The 15,016-nt window shown below is 46.0% G+C and overlaps 1 protein-coding gene across 4 annotated transcripts in view; it reads right to left on the bottom strand.

Moving 5' to 3' along the window:
- The window catches only part of UTP25 (UTP25, small subunit processor component), a 36,030-nt gene extending 29,459 nt beyond the window's left edge, over window positions 1-6,571 (bottom strand). For 2 of the 4 annotated variants that reach the window (XM_006027972.3, XM_025209309.1), the window contains exons 1-4: window positions 6,349-6,570; window positions 4,535-4,571; window positions 1,852-2,101; window positions 866-1,078 (exon numbers count right to left, since the gene is read on the bottom strand). In XM_006027972.3, the coding sequence (XP_006028034.1) occupies window positions 866-1,078; window positions 1,852-2,101; window positions 4,535-4,571; window positions 6,349-6,449 (601 nt within the window). In that variant the 5' untranslated portion in view covers window positions 6,450-6,570. Of the gene's footprint in view, window positions 1-865; window positions 1,079-1,851; window positions 2,102-4,534; window positions 4,572-6,064; window positions 6,289-6,348 lie in introns of those variants that run through there. The other 2 variants (XM_025209307.1, XM_025209308.1) reach the window with 2 other exon arrangements.
- Between the last annotated feature and the right edge of the window lie 8,445 nt (window positions 6,572-15,016).

Genomic DNA, 15,016 nt, shown 5'->3' with positions numbered 1-15,016 from the left:
TGAGATGGGGGGGGGTCACTGTGTGTGTGGTTGTGTGTGTGTGTGTGTGTGTGTGTGTGTGTGTGTGTGTACGCACGCACGCACGCTAAGGTGCGCCCTCACTCAACTGACCCCAAGGCAAAAAGCAGGGCAGTTCAAACAATGCTGCCTTTTATGCAGTTTTTCAATCTCTCCCCCAAAGCACTGGGATTGGGAGAGACCTCAGGGAAAGATGGCAGTCACTGGGCAGCTACACAGTCAATAATGAGAGCACTCCTTCCCCACCACTTTCCCTTCCCTCTCCTCACTTTAGTTTGTGTTTCCTTGCAGGCAAGCCCAGCTTGAGCTTTGAAATGTTTCGACTTGCCTCATTTCGTTTCAAGGCTGTTTCAAAGCTCTCCGTTTCGTTTTGAGCTCGAAATGAGTCGAAACAGCATCAAAATGAAACTGCCAGCAAAATGTTGCACAGCCCTATTATTAATCACAAGAAAAAAAAGTTATAAAGGAATGTGGTAGATTTTTCAACACCAACAACCCGGGTTCTACACCAAGGCTGGATGTTTTTTTTAAAAAAAAGAAAAATCAATGAATCCTAACAAGTGTTATGCACAGAGCACTGTTACTGGAGTGCTGTGTGCAAGTACGAAAAGAAAAAGATACTCCCAAGACTGAATTAAAAGATGTACATCCACATTAGCTTCAACTATAACTTATGTAACTGGCTGAGTACAAACCGTATAAGGTACCACAAGAATTCAAATGCCCCAAGGAGTAAGCTATATAAATATAGAGAAACTGTTATGCACATTAAGACTGCAAACAGAAGAACCTGCTTTGGGGACAGCTCATTGAATACACACACGTGCACGCACACACCAAATTTTACCTTCAGAAACCTCTCGAGAAGAGCTGCTCTCTCTTTCAGCTGCACTGTAATCTCCACTCTCTTCTTCCATGAAATTGGTTTCCAGGCTAAATTCAGATTCATGTTTCACATCAGTGAACTCCTCAATTGCTCCATGTTTTGGGTCACCAGAGTTATCCGTTTCATCAGCTTGCTCCTGGCCAACTGCCTGCTTTATTGCGTCTTTAGCTGTGACTTATTGGAGATAGAAATAGGTTAGGTTCTCCTAGGAGAAATGTTCTGTACAGTTACCTGACTCTTACTGCTTAGATTTTAACACTAGTTCAGCTTTGTACTTATATTTTTCCAAGTACTCAAGCACTCCATTCTGAGCAAAGAACAGAAGGTTCATGTGTTACCTTCTGTCACCTCACATGCCAAATGTGACATGCAGCATATTGTGTTGCCTTCAGGATTATTTTAAAATAATACCTTTGGCAACCAGAATACCCATCTGCAAAACAGACACATTATTTTAAATGGGTAAAAGCTGCATAAAGCTGACACCTCTTTGCCAGGATTCTTTGCTGACCTCATAAATACAACTGTCTCCTTGCAAAGCAGAAAGTAGTATTTTCTCTAACAGGTAAATCCTGCCCCATCTTCTATGGCAGATCATGCCATGGGGGAAAGCATAGTTTAGAGCCTCCAGACTGCCCATGTGTAACAGAATCCAACAGCATGAGGATTCCCTGGATGGGAGGTCAGGAAAGGCTGGCTACTTGCCAGGGTACAAGAGAGTTGTGTCTCAACAACTGCATGCATCTAATAGTTGTTGCCACAGGAAAGTCGAGGCACAGAAGACGTGGTAACTACTTTCATCTCAAGCTCCACAGTCGCGCCCAAAGCAAATGCACCTCTAACAAGAAACCCAGCAGAGAGCCCAGCTGCTCTAGGATCCAGTATCACAGTCTGTTTGTACTTTATGATTCAAACATCACTAATAAATCTGAAAAAAATAAAACTACCTTCTTCCTGGCCCAGCACATCACTCTCATCATCTTCTTCATCTGTACCTCCAACTTCTTGAGGCCCTTCACTGTTTGTTTCTGCCTCACTTTCATCACCTTCTTCAGACTCATCTTCATCCTCCTCCTCCTCCTCCTCTTCAGCACCCGGAACAGTTTTTAACAAGGCCAGAAGCTTGTGATACTCTGAGACACGTTCTGGTTCATTCTCTGCATCACTCTCTGAACTCGATTGATCAGAATTCTCAGGCTAAAACACAAAACACTGGTCATTTACCATGCTCCTAAAAGCCCACAGGCTTACAGAAAGTACATATAAGCATAGTGACAGCATCTTCACTTAATGTGCATATTTAACCCAGCATCTCCCATTTTAAGTCTTGCTTTCCAGTTCTACTTTTGAACAGACTAGTATAGTTTCATTGCATCTCTGAAGTTCAACGAACTAAGACAGACCCCCCCACCCCCCGCCAAAAAAAATTCTAAAAGCATCCTAGCGTATTTAACTACAAAAATCCCATTAATTTTACTATAAATTGTGTGGCTCTCTCCCCCAAGTACTTCTGCAAATGTAATTCCCCTTCTCCAAGTGCAATCAGTACCATGTAAGCGCTGGAATGAAATTCAGAGAAGTTAAGAGTTCTGAAAAATGCAACTCTAGAAACAAAGCACTACTGTAAGCAAGAAACACTGGCAACAGATATTGGTACAATATTGCTTTCTTTTTGACTCTGTTCATGAGGTTCATATTAAATGAACTCTTGTTAGGAAACCTTCCTGTAAAGGAAGTCTGTGCACAGTACAAAAGGACAATCTGCCCAGATCAGAACACGAAAATTGTCTAGGAATAGAAGAGTTTGCACATTTAGACACCAATATCTCAACAGTGAACTCTTGTCACTGGGCTTTTAAATACTGACTCTAGGAGCATCTAATCCTGAAATGTTTTATCTCAGTGAACTTGCAGAGATTTGACCCTATCAATCTAACCCATGGTCAGGGAGAAGATGAGAATGTCTGCAGTCTACACAGGCAACAAATTCCACTAAACTGATATACAAAAAAGAAGCACACAGAGGGAGCATGAATAGAAACCTGCTCTAGTTTAGTCTACTTCACAACCAGAAGACACTGACTCAGAGCCAGATCCTAGTGTGTTGCCAAGAGAAACTAGAAGAGCAACTTATTTTTCCCCTCAAAGTTTTGAAGTCATCTCGTCCATTTGAAAAGTGATGAGAGCAAGGATTCCTCCTGATCAAAAAAACTAACCACCACCCCCCACAACCAAAAAAGAAAATTAAGTGCTACAGACCAGGGTAAGAAAAATGAGGATTGCTGTAGGTCTTCACTGAGAGGTGAAATATAATTTAGTGAAGAATGAAAATAATTTTTTTTACCCCATAATCTTGCGGATGTCACCAAGTTGGGGGGAGTAGGAGATACACTGGAGGGCAGGGCTAGGATTCAGAGGAACCTTGACAAACTGGAGGATTGGGCCAAAAGAAATCTCAAGGGGTTCAACAAGGACAAGTGCAAAGTCTTGCACTTAGGACGGAAGAATCCCATGCACCAGTACAGGCTTGGGACCAACTAGCTAAGCAACAGCTCTGCAGAAGAGGACCTGGGGTTTACACAGGACAAGAAGCTGGATAGAAGTCAAGCATGCCCTTGTTGTCAAGAAGGCTAACAGTATACTGGGATGCATTAGTAGAAGCGTTGCCAGCAGATGAAGAGAAGTAATTATTTTCCTCTATTCTGCACTGGTCAGGCCACATCTGGAGTATTGTGTCCAGTTTTGGATCTCCAACTACAAAAAGGATGTGGACAAGTTGGAAGAGCCCAATGGAGGGCAACAGAAATGGTTAGGATGCTGGGGTACATGATTTCTGAGGAGAGGCTGAGGGAACTGGGCTTATTTAGTCTGGAGAAGAGAAGACTGAGAGGGAATTTAATAGCAGCCTTCAACTACCTGAAGGGGGGTTTCAAAGAGGATGAAGCTAGACTGTTCTCGCTGGTGGCAGATGGCAGAACAAAGAACAATGGTCTCAAGTTGCAGCAAGGGAAATTTAAGTTGGATATTAGGAAAAACTCTCTCACTAGGAGGGTGGTGAAGCACTGGAAAGAGCTACCTAGCGAGGCTGTGGAATCTCCATCCTTGGGGTTTTTTAAGGCCCAGCTTGATAAAGCCCCGGATGGAATGATCTAGTTGGGGATGACCTTCTGAAGTCCCTCCCGACCCTAATTTTCTATGATTCTATAATGGGCAACGGTCACCAAGGTAAAGTGAAAGGAATGTCCTGAGGTTTGTATAACTCATTTATTTTTAACACTCAAGTTTAGAAGTCTAATGGATTGGTCATCATTATTGCTGAATGAAATGCAAGATATTAAAACACTAAGCTTGGGCAGTTTCCATTCAGTGTCACTGCCTGGCTCTCTTGACTTCATACACAGCTGTAAGTCTTGGACTGCAAACTTTGTTTTTGTTTGATTTTAAACATTTTCTTCCATGTTCCCTAGCTGCTTTTAACACAACTGAAAAATTCTGGAACGAGGTTTTTATCTGCAATTTACCCTGAGAGCTAAAATAACTTCATCCTGTCTGACAGTTTTCATTATATCTGTATAATTTGTATAACAGCAATACAAAAGGAGAATATGAAAAACAATTAGAGTATGTTACCAGTTCACAAATTTGAGTGACTTCTCTTCCAGAAACCCTGAAGAAATAAACAGAAATCAATTTCAGCTTTCAATGAGTGCTAGGGAAAAGGGAGTAATCTATATTATCCAAAAGAATGTAAGGACTTTGTTATACCTTACACCGTGAGCGGCAGAAATGTTGATGGGTTAGTGCTAGCTCAATTTTGGAGCCGTCACGTATTTAGGCCAGCAGGGGCCTGGAGGACTAGAAAAAAAGAATCTCCTCTCCCATTACAGACTTGCCCCCTGCCCCCCAGTTTCCCCCTGCCTACTTGTAGCTGCCCAGATGTCTGTCCCAGGGGAGCAGGTAGGGAAGGGTTAACCTGCCAGGCTATCCCTGCAGCTGAGCTGCTGCACTGGTTGGGCAGGTAGGTTAACCCTTCTCTACTAGGAAAGACAGAGCAAGGGCAGCCACAAGTGAGCACAGCGGTGGGGGCAGTAGGGATAGTGAGCAGGGATCTGAGATACTGGAAAGGGTAGGAGGACAGTAAGCTTTATCCAAGCCAGAAGGCGAGGGTAGAGTGGCTATACCATAGCGAAACAGGAGCTGGGTAACATGGATCAGAGATAACACCAGTGGTTCTCAAACTGACAGATTGGGCACCACTAATGTAAAATGATACAACCGTAAGTACCACCAGAAAATTTTTCAGTTCAATCTTAAGTATCACCAGCATATTTTTGTCATAAAGTAATTATGATAAATCCATTAACACATACCACCGACAGGGCTGTCTGCATACTACAGCTTGGGAATTGCTGCCCTAGAGTGGTATAACTTTGAGCCATAATAACGAGTGCTTAAAACAAGTTTCAGGTGTTAATGTGCAGACAATCCAGGGGTTATGAGCTCCAGGAGCCACCCAAAATTACCACGCAAGAAGGCCCTCAGTCTCCCTGCAACTAAAACCAAGTTTGGAGGCTGAAGCTGTGCCAGGGGTGAAGTGAGCCATTCAAGAGAAGGCCCCAATAGTGACTGTGAATGACAGGTTTGGGCCAATTGGTTCAGGTGACCAGGCATCATATGATGGCAGCACAGGAAAACGATAGAAAAGTCAGGCTTTGAGGGACCTCCAGATGTCAACCAGGCCAAACCCCTGCCTGAGGCAGGATCATCCCTACCCCAACCCACAACCTAAACTCTACATAAAACCACTGTCAACAAATCTTACTATAAACCAGTCAACCAATATCATTTCTACATCTGTCTCATGAGAAGGAAGAGGTTGGCTTTAGCACTTCTGTACTGTCAGATACGCAAGAACGAAAAGTGAAATTATTAGAAACGTCTTGAATTTTGTGTTGTGAAACTTGATCACTACCACTGTCCATAATAGATGGTAGCAACAGCCCTCGAAACCCAATCGTTTTCCTTCTCAAGAGAAGAGTTCCTAGAGCACTTCTCAGCCTTTTTTTCTGATTTTTCTGGATCTCCCTCTCACACATAACTGCTACCAGTGAATGCTCCAGTATTCATAACCAGTCCCCAGGGAAATAACCTGATGCCCACCGCAGGGAGATGACCTCTGATGGGCATGACCTCATGTCTACCCCCCGGCTGTTGGGAGCCTGACCCAGGCAGGGCGAGCAAGACCCGGCAGCACCAGGGCAGTGGTAGCGAGTAGGTCCATGGCTATGGAGCCGGACGACTTGGCCTGGAGTTGCTGTGCCCGCCTCGCCCCAGCCAGGCTGCTGGAAGGGCGCCGGCCGCTGCCCGGGGGGAAAGGGGGATTGCAGACTGACGTCACTGCTAGTGCCGATGACGCACTAAACCCACGGGTGGGTCCCACTCACGCGTCGCGGACCGGGTGCTGCTCCCCGAAGTCGCGGAGGTGCCTCTTCTGCCGTTTGCTGAGGCCGGCTAACGCCGGGCCGCCCCCCCGCCGCTTCCCCATGCCGGCCCCAGCCTGGCAACAGCAGGAGAAGAGAGGCACATGCGTCTGCCAGGCGCTTTACGGCTGCTGCGCGACAACGAAGGGGGGCGGGGTTCTCGAGCGCTCGCGTCATGCGCGACGGAGTTCCGAGAGAACTGACGTCAGCCCGGCCCTGCTGTGCCGTCACCCCCGCCCCCCAGCCGGGCCGGAGAGCTTGTGCGTCCCCGCGCGGCCGCCAGGGGCGCAGCGCACGGCCACTTCCTCAGCCCGCGTTGTCTCTGCAAGGCTCCCGGGCCAGCCCCGCGGCCACAGACCCGCCCGCCACCGCCTCTTCCCGGGCAGGACGTCGGTGTGGTACGGGCAGAAGGCCTGCAGCAAGCAGCCTGCGCCAGCGCTCAAAATAGGCGGGCTTGAGGGGCTGAGCCCCCGGGCTGCCCCCCCAGGAGACGGCGTGGGACTTCAACCCTGGGCGGCCCCCTTACGTTGAGACCGGAGCCACCAGTGTGCCAGGTCTTAAATATAAAACGATCCTATTGGAAGCCCAAAATTATCATATTTGCTGAAAAACGACTGTGCCCATGCAAATAAGTCTCTTATTGACTTTCTGTTGCTCACCGACTCTCCGGTGAGTGAGTGACAACTGGGTCACCAAAGTTGAAGCTTGTCTTTTATTTCGACGCAAGCCAGCATAAGAAAGTGCTGACGGCAAACTGGAGAGTGACTTGTATTTTCTATATGCTGTATCAGTTAACTGCCTCAAAAATGATCGTACCTTTTGAACGCTTTTACCATTATCAATCATACATGGTACAAGAGTTGGAGTTAGGGTACAAGTAGGATGATTAGCGTACACCTGGCAACACTAGGAATGACCCTTCCTGACACAGTAAACCAGCCTGGGGCATGCTCCGAACTGCTGGGGCTGTGCCGCTGCCACTGTTGGGGGTATCCTGGCTGGTTCATGTAGAGCTAGCTTGGGTGTCTCTGCAGTAGTGGGATCAGGGCTGCCGCTGTCTAAATTTATGGATAGTCCATTAAAAAAAAAAAGGCTTTAAATCCTAGTCTGTAAAATCCATTAGATAAAATTGAGCCATTTCTAAAAAAAAAGTTTCAAAATCATTAACTTGATTGAAGATGTGCCATCAGAATGAGGCTGGATGCAAGTGTTATGGACAGAGCAGAGCAGTGCCACCTTGTGTTTCACAGTGCAGACAGAAGTGCAGCTCCCAGCTGTAACTCAGAGCCTTTTCTGCCATTACCCCAGGACCAAAGAGAAGTTCATTGTTGGCTCCAGGGGAAGGGAAATCTAGCTGTGGGCTGGGAGCCTGCTGCCAGGTTCCCACAACAATGGCCATGGCTCTCTGCCAGTGCTCACTGTTGTCATAATGGGAGGGACGAAAGGCAGCAAAGGGAGCTTGTTCTTGGGGCTCCCCAGCTGGTGCTGAAGGGTGGGGTGGGTGAATTGGAGCTCCCCCTCCCCTCTGGGGAGCTACAATACACCTGCCCCACCCTCGGGGGGGGGGCTGAAACCACCCCAAACTGAACTTCCTCCACTCCCTTTCCCTCTTCCCATTCTGAAAACAGTGACAGCCTGGGAGCTCTGCAGACACAAGTTACAAAAGACACTGTATTTTTAAATGCCTTCATCTGATACCTCATGCAATGAGGGGTCAGATTTTCACTTGATAGGCCATTTTTGAAGTTGTTTGCAGCCATGCATTTGTATTTGGTCACAGCTGAAACTGCTTTCTCTGGCCAGATTGGACGAAAATTGTCACTTCTGTCTGCACCCTGAGCTGGAACGCAACTTGGTGCCCTATAGGGAGTACGAGGCTTCGTGGTCTCATCCTTTTGGTAGCCACATACTGCTGCTGCATCCTGTCTGCCATTGCCTGCTATAACAGCTGCTCACCACAAAGGTAGGCAGGGTCTAGATCCTGCTGTTTGCGGGTTACTTTTGGCTAGCACAGGTGGTAGAACCCCCAGACAGCAGCCATGGGTGAGCCTCCCTTCCAGAAAAGTGAGCTAGGTGGTAGCTCCCCATGTTTGGTTTGCTGACTGAGATTATTAATTATTTGAGTTTCACTTAATGATTAATGGCTAAGGTTTTCTCCAAGGTCATGCGTTTATCCCTTTCCCCCCCCCCCACCCCCCGTAATAAACCCTGTTTTAGTTGAACATTGCTTGTGAGTAGAGTTTTGTTCACTTCAGAACACTCAGTTAAAATGTATTTTCCTGTGTTTCTGTGTGGGACTCGAGGCACCCAAGTGTTAAACTTCTAAATTTGAACTCAGCCCTTCTTACTGCCATCCAGGGCCTGGCAGAAAACAATACATAAAACGTATGTCAGTTCAAAAGGTTGGCTGTCAGTAAAAAGTTTGCAGATTGTCAGTAAAAAAAAAGAAAATTGGGGGGTTGGCAACCCTGAGTGGTATCGAACCTTCATTGGCCCATGGACAACAATACCAAGCAAATAACATGCCACAGGCAAAATTGTATCTTACTTTCCCTGTTGACCTTGGTTTTAACTTTATAATCCCTGCAGTCATGAGCAGTATCAGCAATATGTCACCCTGTGAGCTGTGGGTTGGGTGCCACTGCTCTACGCTATGCTGTAGTAGAGACTGATCCTCAGCATAATAGACATTGTACCTACTAATGCAGCTTGTTCTGGCCTGTGCTTGTAAAACCAAGTTTAGCAGTTTATTTGTACTGATTATTGATATTTAGCTAATTGTCACATAACATATCAGGAATTACTTTGATTCTCTATGCAGTTCTTGAACATGACATCAGGACATCTCATTCCTGAAGGGGGTTATAGAGTTCACCATCCAGGGATTCTGGAGGAGAAATACCTCTGGTCCTCAGAATGGAAATACAAATGGAGAATCCCAAATGGGATTAGGCATGAGATGGACACCAAACTGCTCAGACCAAGCAAAATACTGGCAATTCCAGATATGGGCAGAAATTCAGGTGCATAGGGAACATTACTGGCAGGTATGTTAAGGATTTCAGTTTTGGATTTAGGTGTCTAAACTATGCCAAAATCCCATGTTTCTGGCTGATCTTACCCTTGTTGACTGAATGTTTCATGGTATTAGACAGGGGTGTCTGTCTGTCCCAGGAGAGAGGATTTCTGAGTCATATAAATATTCATCCTAATGAACTGGTATACAATAAGAACTGAAAACTTTCATTCACTTGCAAAAAGCAACTTGGCTTAAGATAAGCATAAGGCAATTAGTACAGCATCTGCATTTAATGGACTCTATGGCCACTTCCAGACATGCAGGGGCATGTGCTTGCAGCGGCATAAATTTCCACAATGCACGTCCCTACGTGTGAGCTTTGCTGCAAGACAAATTGTCCTGCAGCAGGCAAACTGCCCTTGCCCAGCTCCTCCTAGCTCTTCAACCAGGGAGAGCTAGATGCTAGGGTCAACACTGATGCTGGTCCCAGCAGTCTTACCTGGTGGCCTGGAGCAGCAGGGGCACAGGTCGGGCAGCATGGAGGCCTGGACAGCAGCCAGAGCATTGCTCTGGACAGCCTATCCTCTGTGCGTACTGATGCATGCTTGTTATGTATGTGTTGCGCTGCTTTTTCTTCTGGGTGGTTTGGGGAGGAGGAGGTTGTTTTTGTTTTGGGGGATTTTTGCTACCAGAAATCCTGGTAGCAAATTTTGGCCACGTACTGCAAATTTGCAGCACGGAGCACGTTTTAATGTTTTCTGTGTGCAGTTTGTGACACCACAAACATCCTGCCCCTGCATGTCTGCATGTGGCCTATTTGTTGTTTCAGTGAGATTTAACTATCATTAAAACAGCACATCTTCAAATTGTTACTGCTTGGGCACAAAAAACTCACCTAAACCAGGCCTCTAATGACATTTGTTGTTAAATCAGTTCTTTTCTGTTTTCTCTGTGTTGGATTATTTGGAGAAACAGAGTTCCCAAAGGACTAGTGACTAATCTTAGTGCAATGAAAATGGTTCTAAGAACAGCTATTCTCCCTGAAGGCAATCTTACTGCTCTCCCAAATATGGAGTGAGTATTGGTACAGCTACTCCCATAGAAATCCTATCCTCTTAGGAGGAAGAGAAGAAAAACTGTTTTGTATTTGAGTTATAAACCTGCTCTCATGCAATTTACACTGTGTCATTTATGTCAAACTCATTAATTTTTGTGACCATTTTACAAAGAGAGAGAGAAAATTAATGAGAGGGAAATAAATTCTCTCCCTGTATTAAGGGGTGATACTCAGCTGATTGCACCAGGGCCTGTAGATGGCTGCTGTGTATTGTGTTGTTGCAATACAGCCTGTACTCACTGTTGTGTGGCTAGTTTTCTCCAGAATTTTTTTCCATGATTGACCAAACTGTGATAGATATATAAATAGCACAGTGCAGAGTTGGTCAGTGGTTTCATGCTTTCCACTTCTTCCAGGAAACCATGATGACTTTTAACTTGACAGAAACATCAGTATAAGGACAATATGCAGAGTTTTAAGTACAGGATCAGTGTAATTAGGCAGACAGAAGGGATTCTGACAACCTGCTGTTCTGTTCCCTATACTAGCATTTTGTGCTTCCAAAGTTTTAACCACAGTGCTTTTATTAATAAAGTCTTTTTCCACATAAATTTAAAATTCAGATTGGGCAAGTATCTAGGGTACAGGCAAGATAGTACTGTTATTCCCTGGAGCTCTGCCTTGCCCTCTGGAAGTTTTTAATCAAAAAAGCCTCTGTATTTTATAGGTCTGAATCAAACCATCATACCTCTGGTAATGGGAATACTCAGTTCATTCTGATCCTCATTTACATCTAAAAGAAGAAATAATCTTTAAGGTAGTCTGGCTAAAGGACATGATCTGCTGAAGGCTTATTAACATAAGCGTCACAAGTGGGCTACTCACGTAAAGGTTACTCAAATAAAAACGATCCAAGCAAGAGCATCTTGCAGGACTTGGAACATGGATTTAATCTTTATACTGAAAAAAGCTGTGTGTGGCCTAGAAAAAAGGCACTAAGGCGGGTGGAGAAGAGACAGAGAACACATACCCACATGTTAGTAACCACAGCACTCACCAGGCGGTTTACCAGTTGAACCGGGGGGCGGGTAGATGACCAACCCGCCTTACGGACAGGCCGGGGATGAAAGGGACACTGACTCAGTTGGAAGATAGTAAAATTGTACTTAACGTTTACTTACAGTAAGATTTCAACAGTGGTTACACAACAAAACGACAGTGGTGAAGCAGTAGTTAAAGATGACAGGTAGGAGATAGCAATTGCTTTTTCCGATGTACGTGCGGATGGAGAGCTCACTATTTGGTGAAATAATAGCCAGAGTGTGACTATTAGTATGACTATTTGTATGACTATTCGGCCATGGGGACACGGATTCCTGGACAGGGTGATCAGTCCTATCCGAGGGCCTGTGTGGAACCCGGGACCCTGCGCTTTAACGCGCTGTCCCTTTTATAAACTCCTCAGCCAATCAGAGGAGGCTGCTGATTTACAGTTAAGAGAGTGTGTCTGCTGGCCAGGCAGCCATGCTTCTCCTGCAGCTCCTGGTTCGTTAAGGCTGTCTGATCACGAGCTGGTCAGCATCATGATCATGAGCTCTTCACACGCTGAACATGACCTGCTCTCGTGTTCTGCATTGGTCTGGCATGTGGGCTGAGCGTTTGGTCACCTTTTCTACTCAGACACCACAAAGACCATTCTTCACCAAAAAAGGCAACACAAAACAGTTTTCTTTATCTTGTCAATATCAAATCCCCTTAAATGTTGCAATATTTAGGTGATCAAAGGTTCATGCTTATACAAAAGGTATCCCAAAGGATGCAGTAACCAGTTTAAAAAGTTCAGATTCTTTTACTGGCTTGCATTCGGTGCTGGCTCAAAATTCTTATTTGCTTAATTGAGATGCATGACCATGGAATATACAGTGACAATTAGCTGTCCTGCAATCTATTTATGCTTTCTCTCCTGTATGATGTGTGCCAGCAGACCAGCCTTCTACTCATAGCAAGGAGGAGGACAGCAAACCATAGGACGGATTACCTTAATTTACACTATCTTATTACTGAAATTAAAAGCAAGCTTTTTTTAATATGAAAGAAATTAGATTCAAAGCTTTCACCTCTTACATCACCCATTCCTATTCAGATCAACATTCATAAAACCAGGTCATTACTTTCTGAGATCTTTTAGGCCATTCAAAAGAAAGTGGTTTCAATCCTCCATGCAAAGATGATTACTAGTCCAGTTCCAAGGAAATAAATTAATAACCCCAAATAGTTTTAGGATAATGTACCTAAAGCTATGCAAAGGTATTTTTAATAAGAAAGAAACATCAGAAGCCATGTTTGAAAGTTTACCCCCATCTTTTCATGGCATTCTCAGTAACGAGATAAAGGAGTGATGTACAAGGAGACTGAATTATCCATTCAGATCCATATAGCTAGGCTCTCAAAAAAAGGGGTGGAAATGCAGCATTAATAACAGTGGGAAAATATGCTGCAATAGTAGCCAGTAGCAACTGCCAGCAAGTGTCCTTATATAGGGGCAAACAAAGACCTAACAGAGGCTGATGAGCAGGGATCCTGGTTTTCTCTGATTAAAAAAAAAACAATTTTTGGTTTTAAAAAAAGTAACCCCAAAACCACATTTTTCCGTGATTAAAATGAAACCCCACTATATCTATATAGCAGCCAGTCCTGAGCTGCATGACTCCAAGACAGCATTTTTCCCAGATTCACAGCATTCCAGGCTACAAAGGGCTGCCAGGAACAGGATGCAAGGGGTGCTGCATGCATGTGCATGCCTGCACACATGCACATGGCCAGGAAATACAGCTGGGAAGCATGGAGAGCAGATCAAGGCCCCCATGGTGAGGGAGGGAGGGGGGTCAGGGGCTGGCGGTACTGCCCAGCCAGGGTGGTGCATGGGGCCAGGACAAGGAGCAGGACAGGGCCACAGGTGGCTCTTCCAGCGGATGGTGGACATGTCCCCCCCCCGGCAGATTTGTGTGTGGGGAAGGGGTAGATGTGGGCTGCCTGCTGTGGGCTTGGGGCTCCCTGCCCTGCAGAGTTGTTCCCCCTGCTGCTGCTGGGCAGGCAAGAGGTGCACAACCAGTGTGGGGCTCCCAGGGGAAAGTCAGCAGGGCAGGGAGCCCCAAGGCTGCAGCAGGCAGCCCACATCTGCCCCCATCTCCACTCCGCTTGAGTCTGGTCCAGCCATGCCGGCAGCTGGGGCGGGGTGGGGCATGTGTCCCACCTTCCTCTTTTGAAAAGGTAGAGACCCTATTCCTACCCCTGTGCTAGGGCTTATGCGGCCCTTGACTCCTCTGCCTCTGGTCCTCTGCCCTAGCCCTTTGCAAAAACAGGGCCCAGGTGCTGCCAATCCCAAATCCACCACACGGGCTCTCATTCCCTTCATGAACTGCTCAGAGGCCTGCCACTCAACTTTCTATTGCATTCCCCTGGCCTGCCTCTTGCAACACTGCTCCTGCTTTCTGCCTGTAGCAGGGGTGAGTCCCTGTTAAACAGGGCCCTTAGACTCTCATAGTATATTATAGTATACATTTCACATTACTGCAAACTGAATTCATGCTGCCTATCCTAATCCAAGATTTTGCTCAAAAGTTCAACTGCAAAGTAACCAAAGAACACAGATGTTGAAGTCCAGATGTTTATACGAGTAAGGGTTGCAAGATTATACCAAATATACTTCTTACTGAAGTATAATGATCCTCCAAGCCCAAAGGGTGACAATCCCAATGTGGATCAAAGGGGGCAAGCGTGCTCAAAAGCCCTCATGGCTCACCAAAAGCATCCAGGAACGTCTCAAAGCTAAAAAGGAGGTGTACACCCAATGGAAGGGAGGGGCCATCACCAAGGAGGATTATACTTCCATTGCTCGAGATTGTAGGGGGGGCTGTTAGGAAGGCTAAAGTGGAGACAGAACTGGGATTAGCAACCTGGATCAAGGATAACAAGAAGTCCTTTTTTAACTACATATCGAGTAAAAAGAAGGTACCAGGCAATGTGGGGCCTCTGCAGGACACGCTAGGAAATCTGGTGGTCACACCAGACGACAAAGCTAATCTCTTTAACAATTTCTTTGCCTCCATTTTTCTAAGCAGGGACCGGGTCACCCCCCCCACCGGGATCCCAGACAGACCCAGGGGAGGCACAGCCAGGCCCAGGGTCACTGAGGACCTAGTCAGGGAACTTCTGGTGGGACTAGACGTATTCAAATCAGCAGGTCCTGACAATCTCCACCCTAGAGTGCTGAGGGAATTAGCAGAGGTCTTTGCGGGACCCCTGGCATGCCTTTACGAACAATCATGGTGCTCTGGTGAGCTGCCAGAGGACTGGAAAAGGGCCAGTGTGGTCCCCATTTTCAAAAAAGGGAGGAAGGAGGACCCAGGAAACTATAGTCTTATCTTGGTCCTGGGGAAGCTCTTCGAGAAAATTATCCATGAGCACATCTGCGAGGGACCAGCAGGGGAGATTATGTTTACAGGCAACCAACATGGGTTCATTAGAGGCAGGTCCTGTCAGACCAACCTGGTGGC

Source organism: Alligator sinensis, unplaced genomic scaffold, assembly GCF_000455745.1.
Source record: "Alligator sinensis unplaced genomic scaffold, ASM45574v1 scaffold633_1, whole genome shotgun sequence".
Lineage (NCBI taxonomy): Eukaryota > Metazoa > Chordata > Crocodylia > Alligatoridae > Alligator > Alligator sinensis.
The sequence above is the reverse complement of the archived record's forward strand: the minus strand, read 5'-3'. Positions and strand labels throughout refer to the sequence as shown.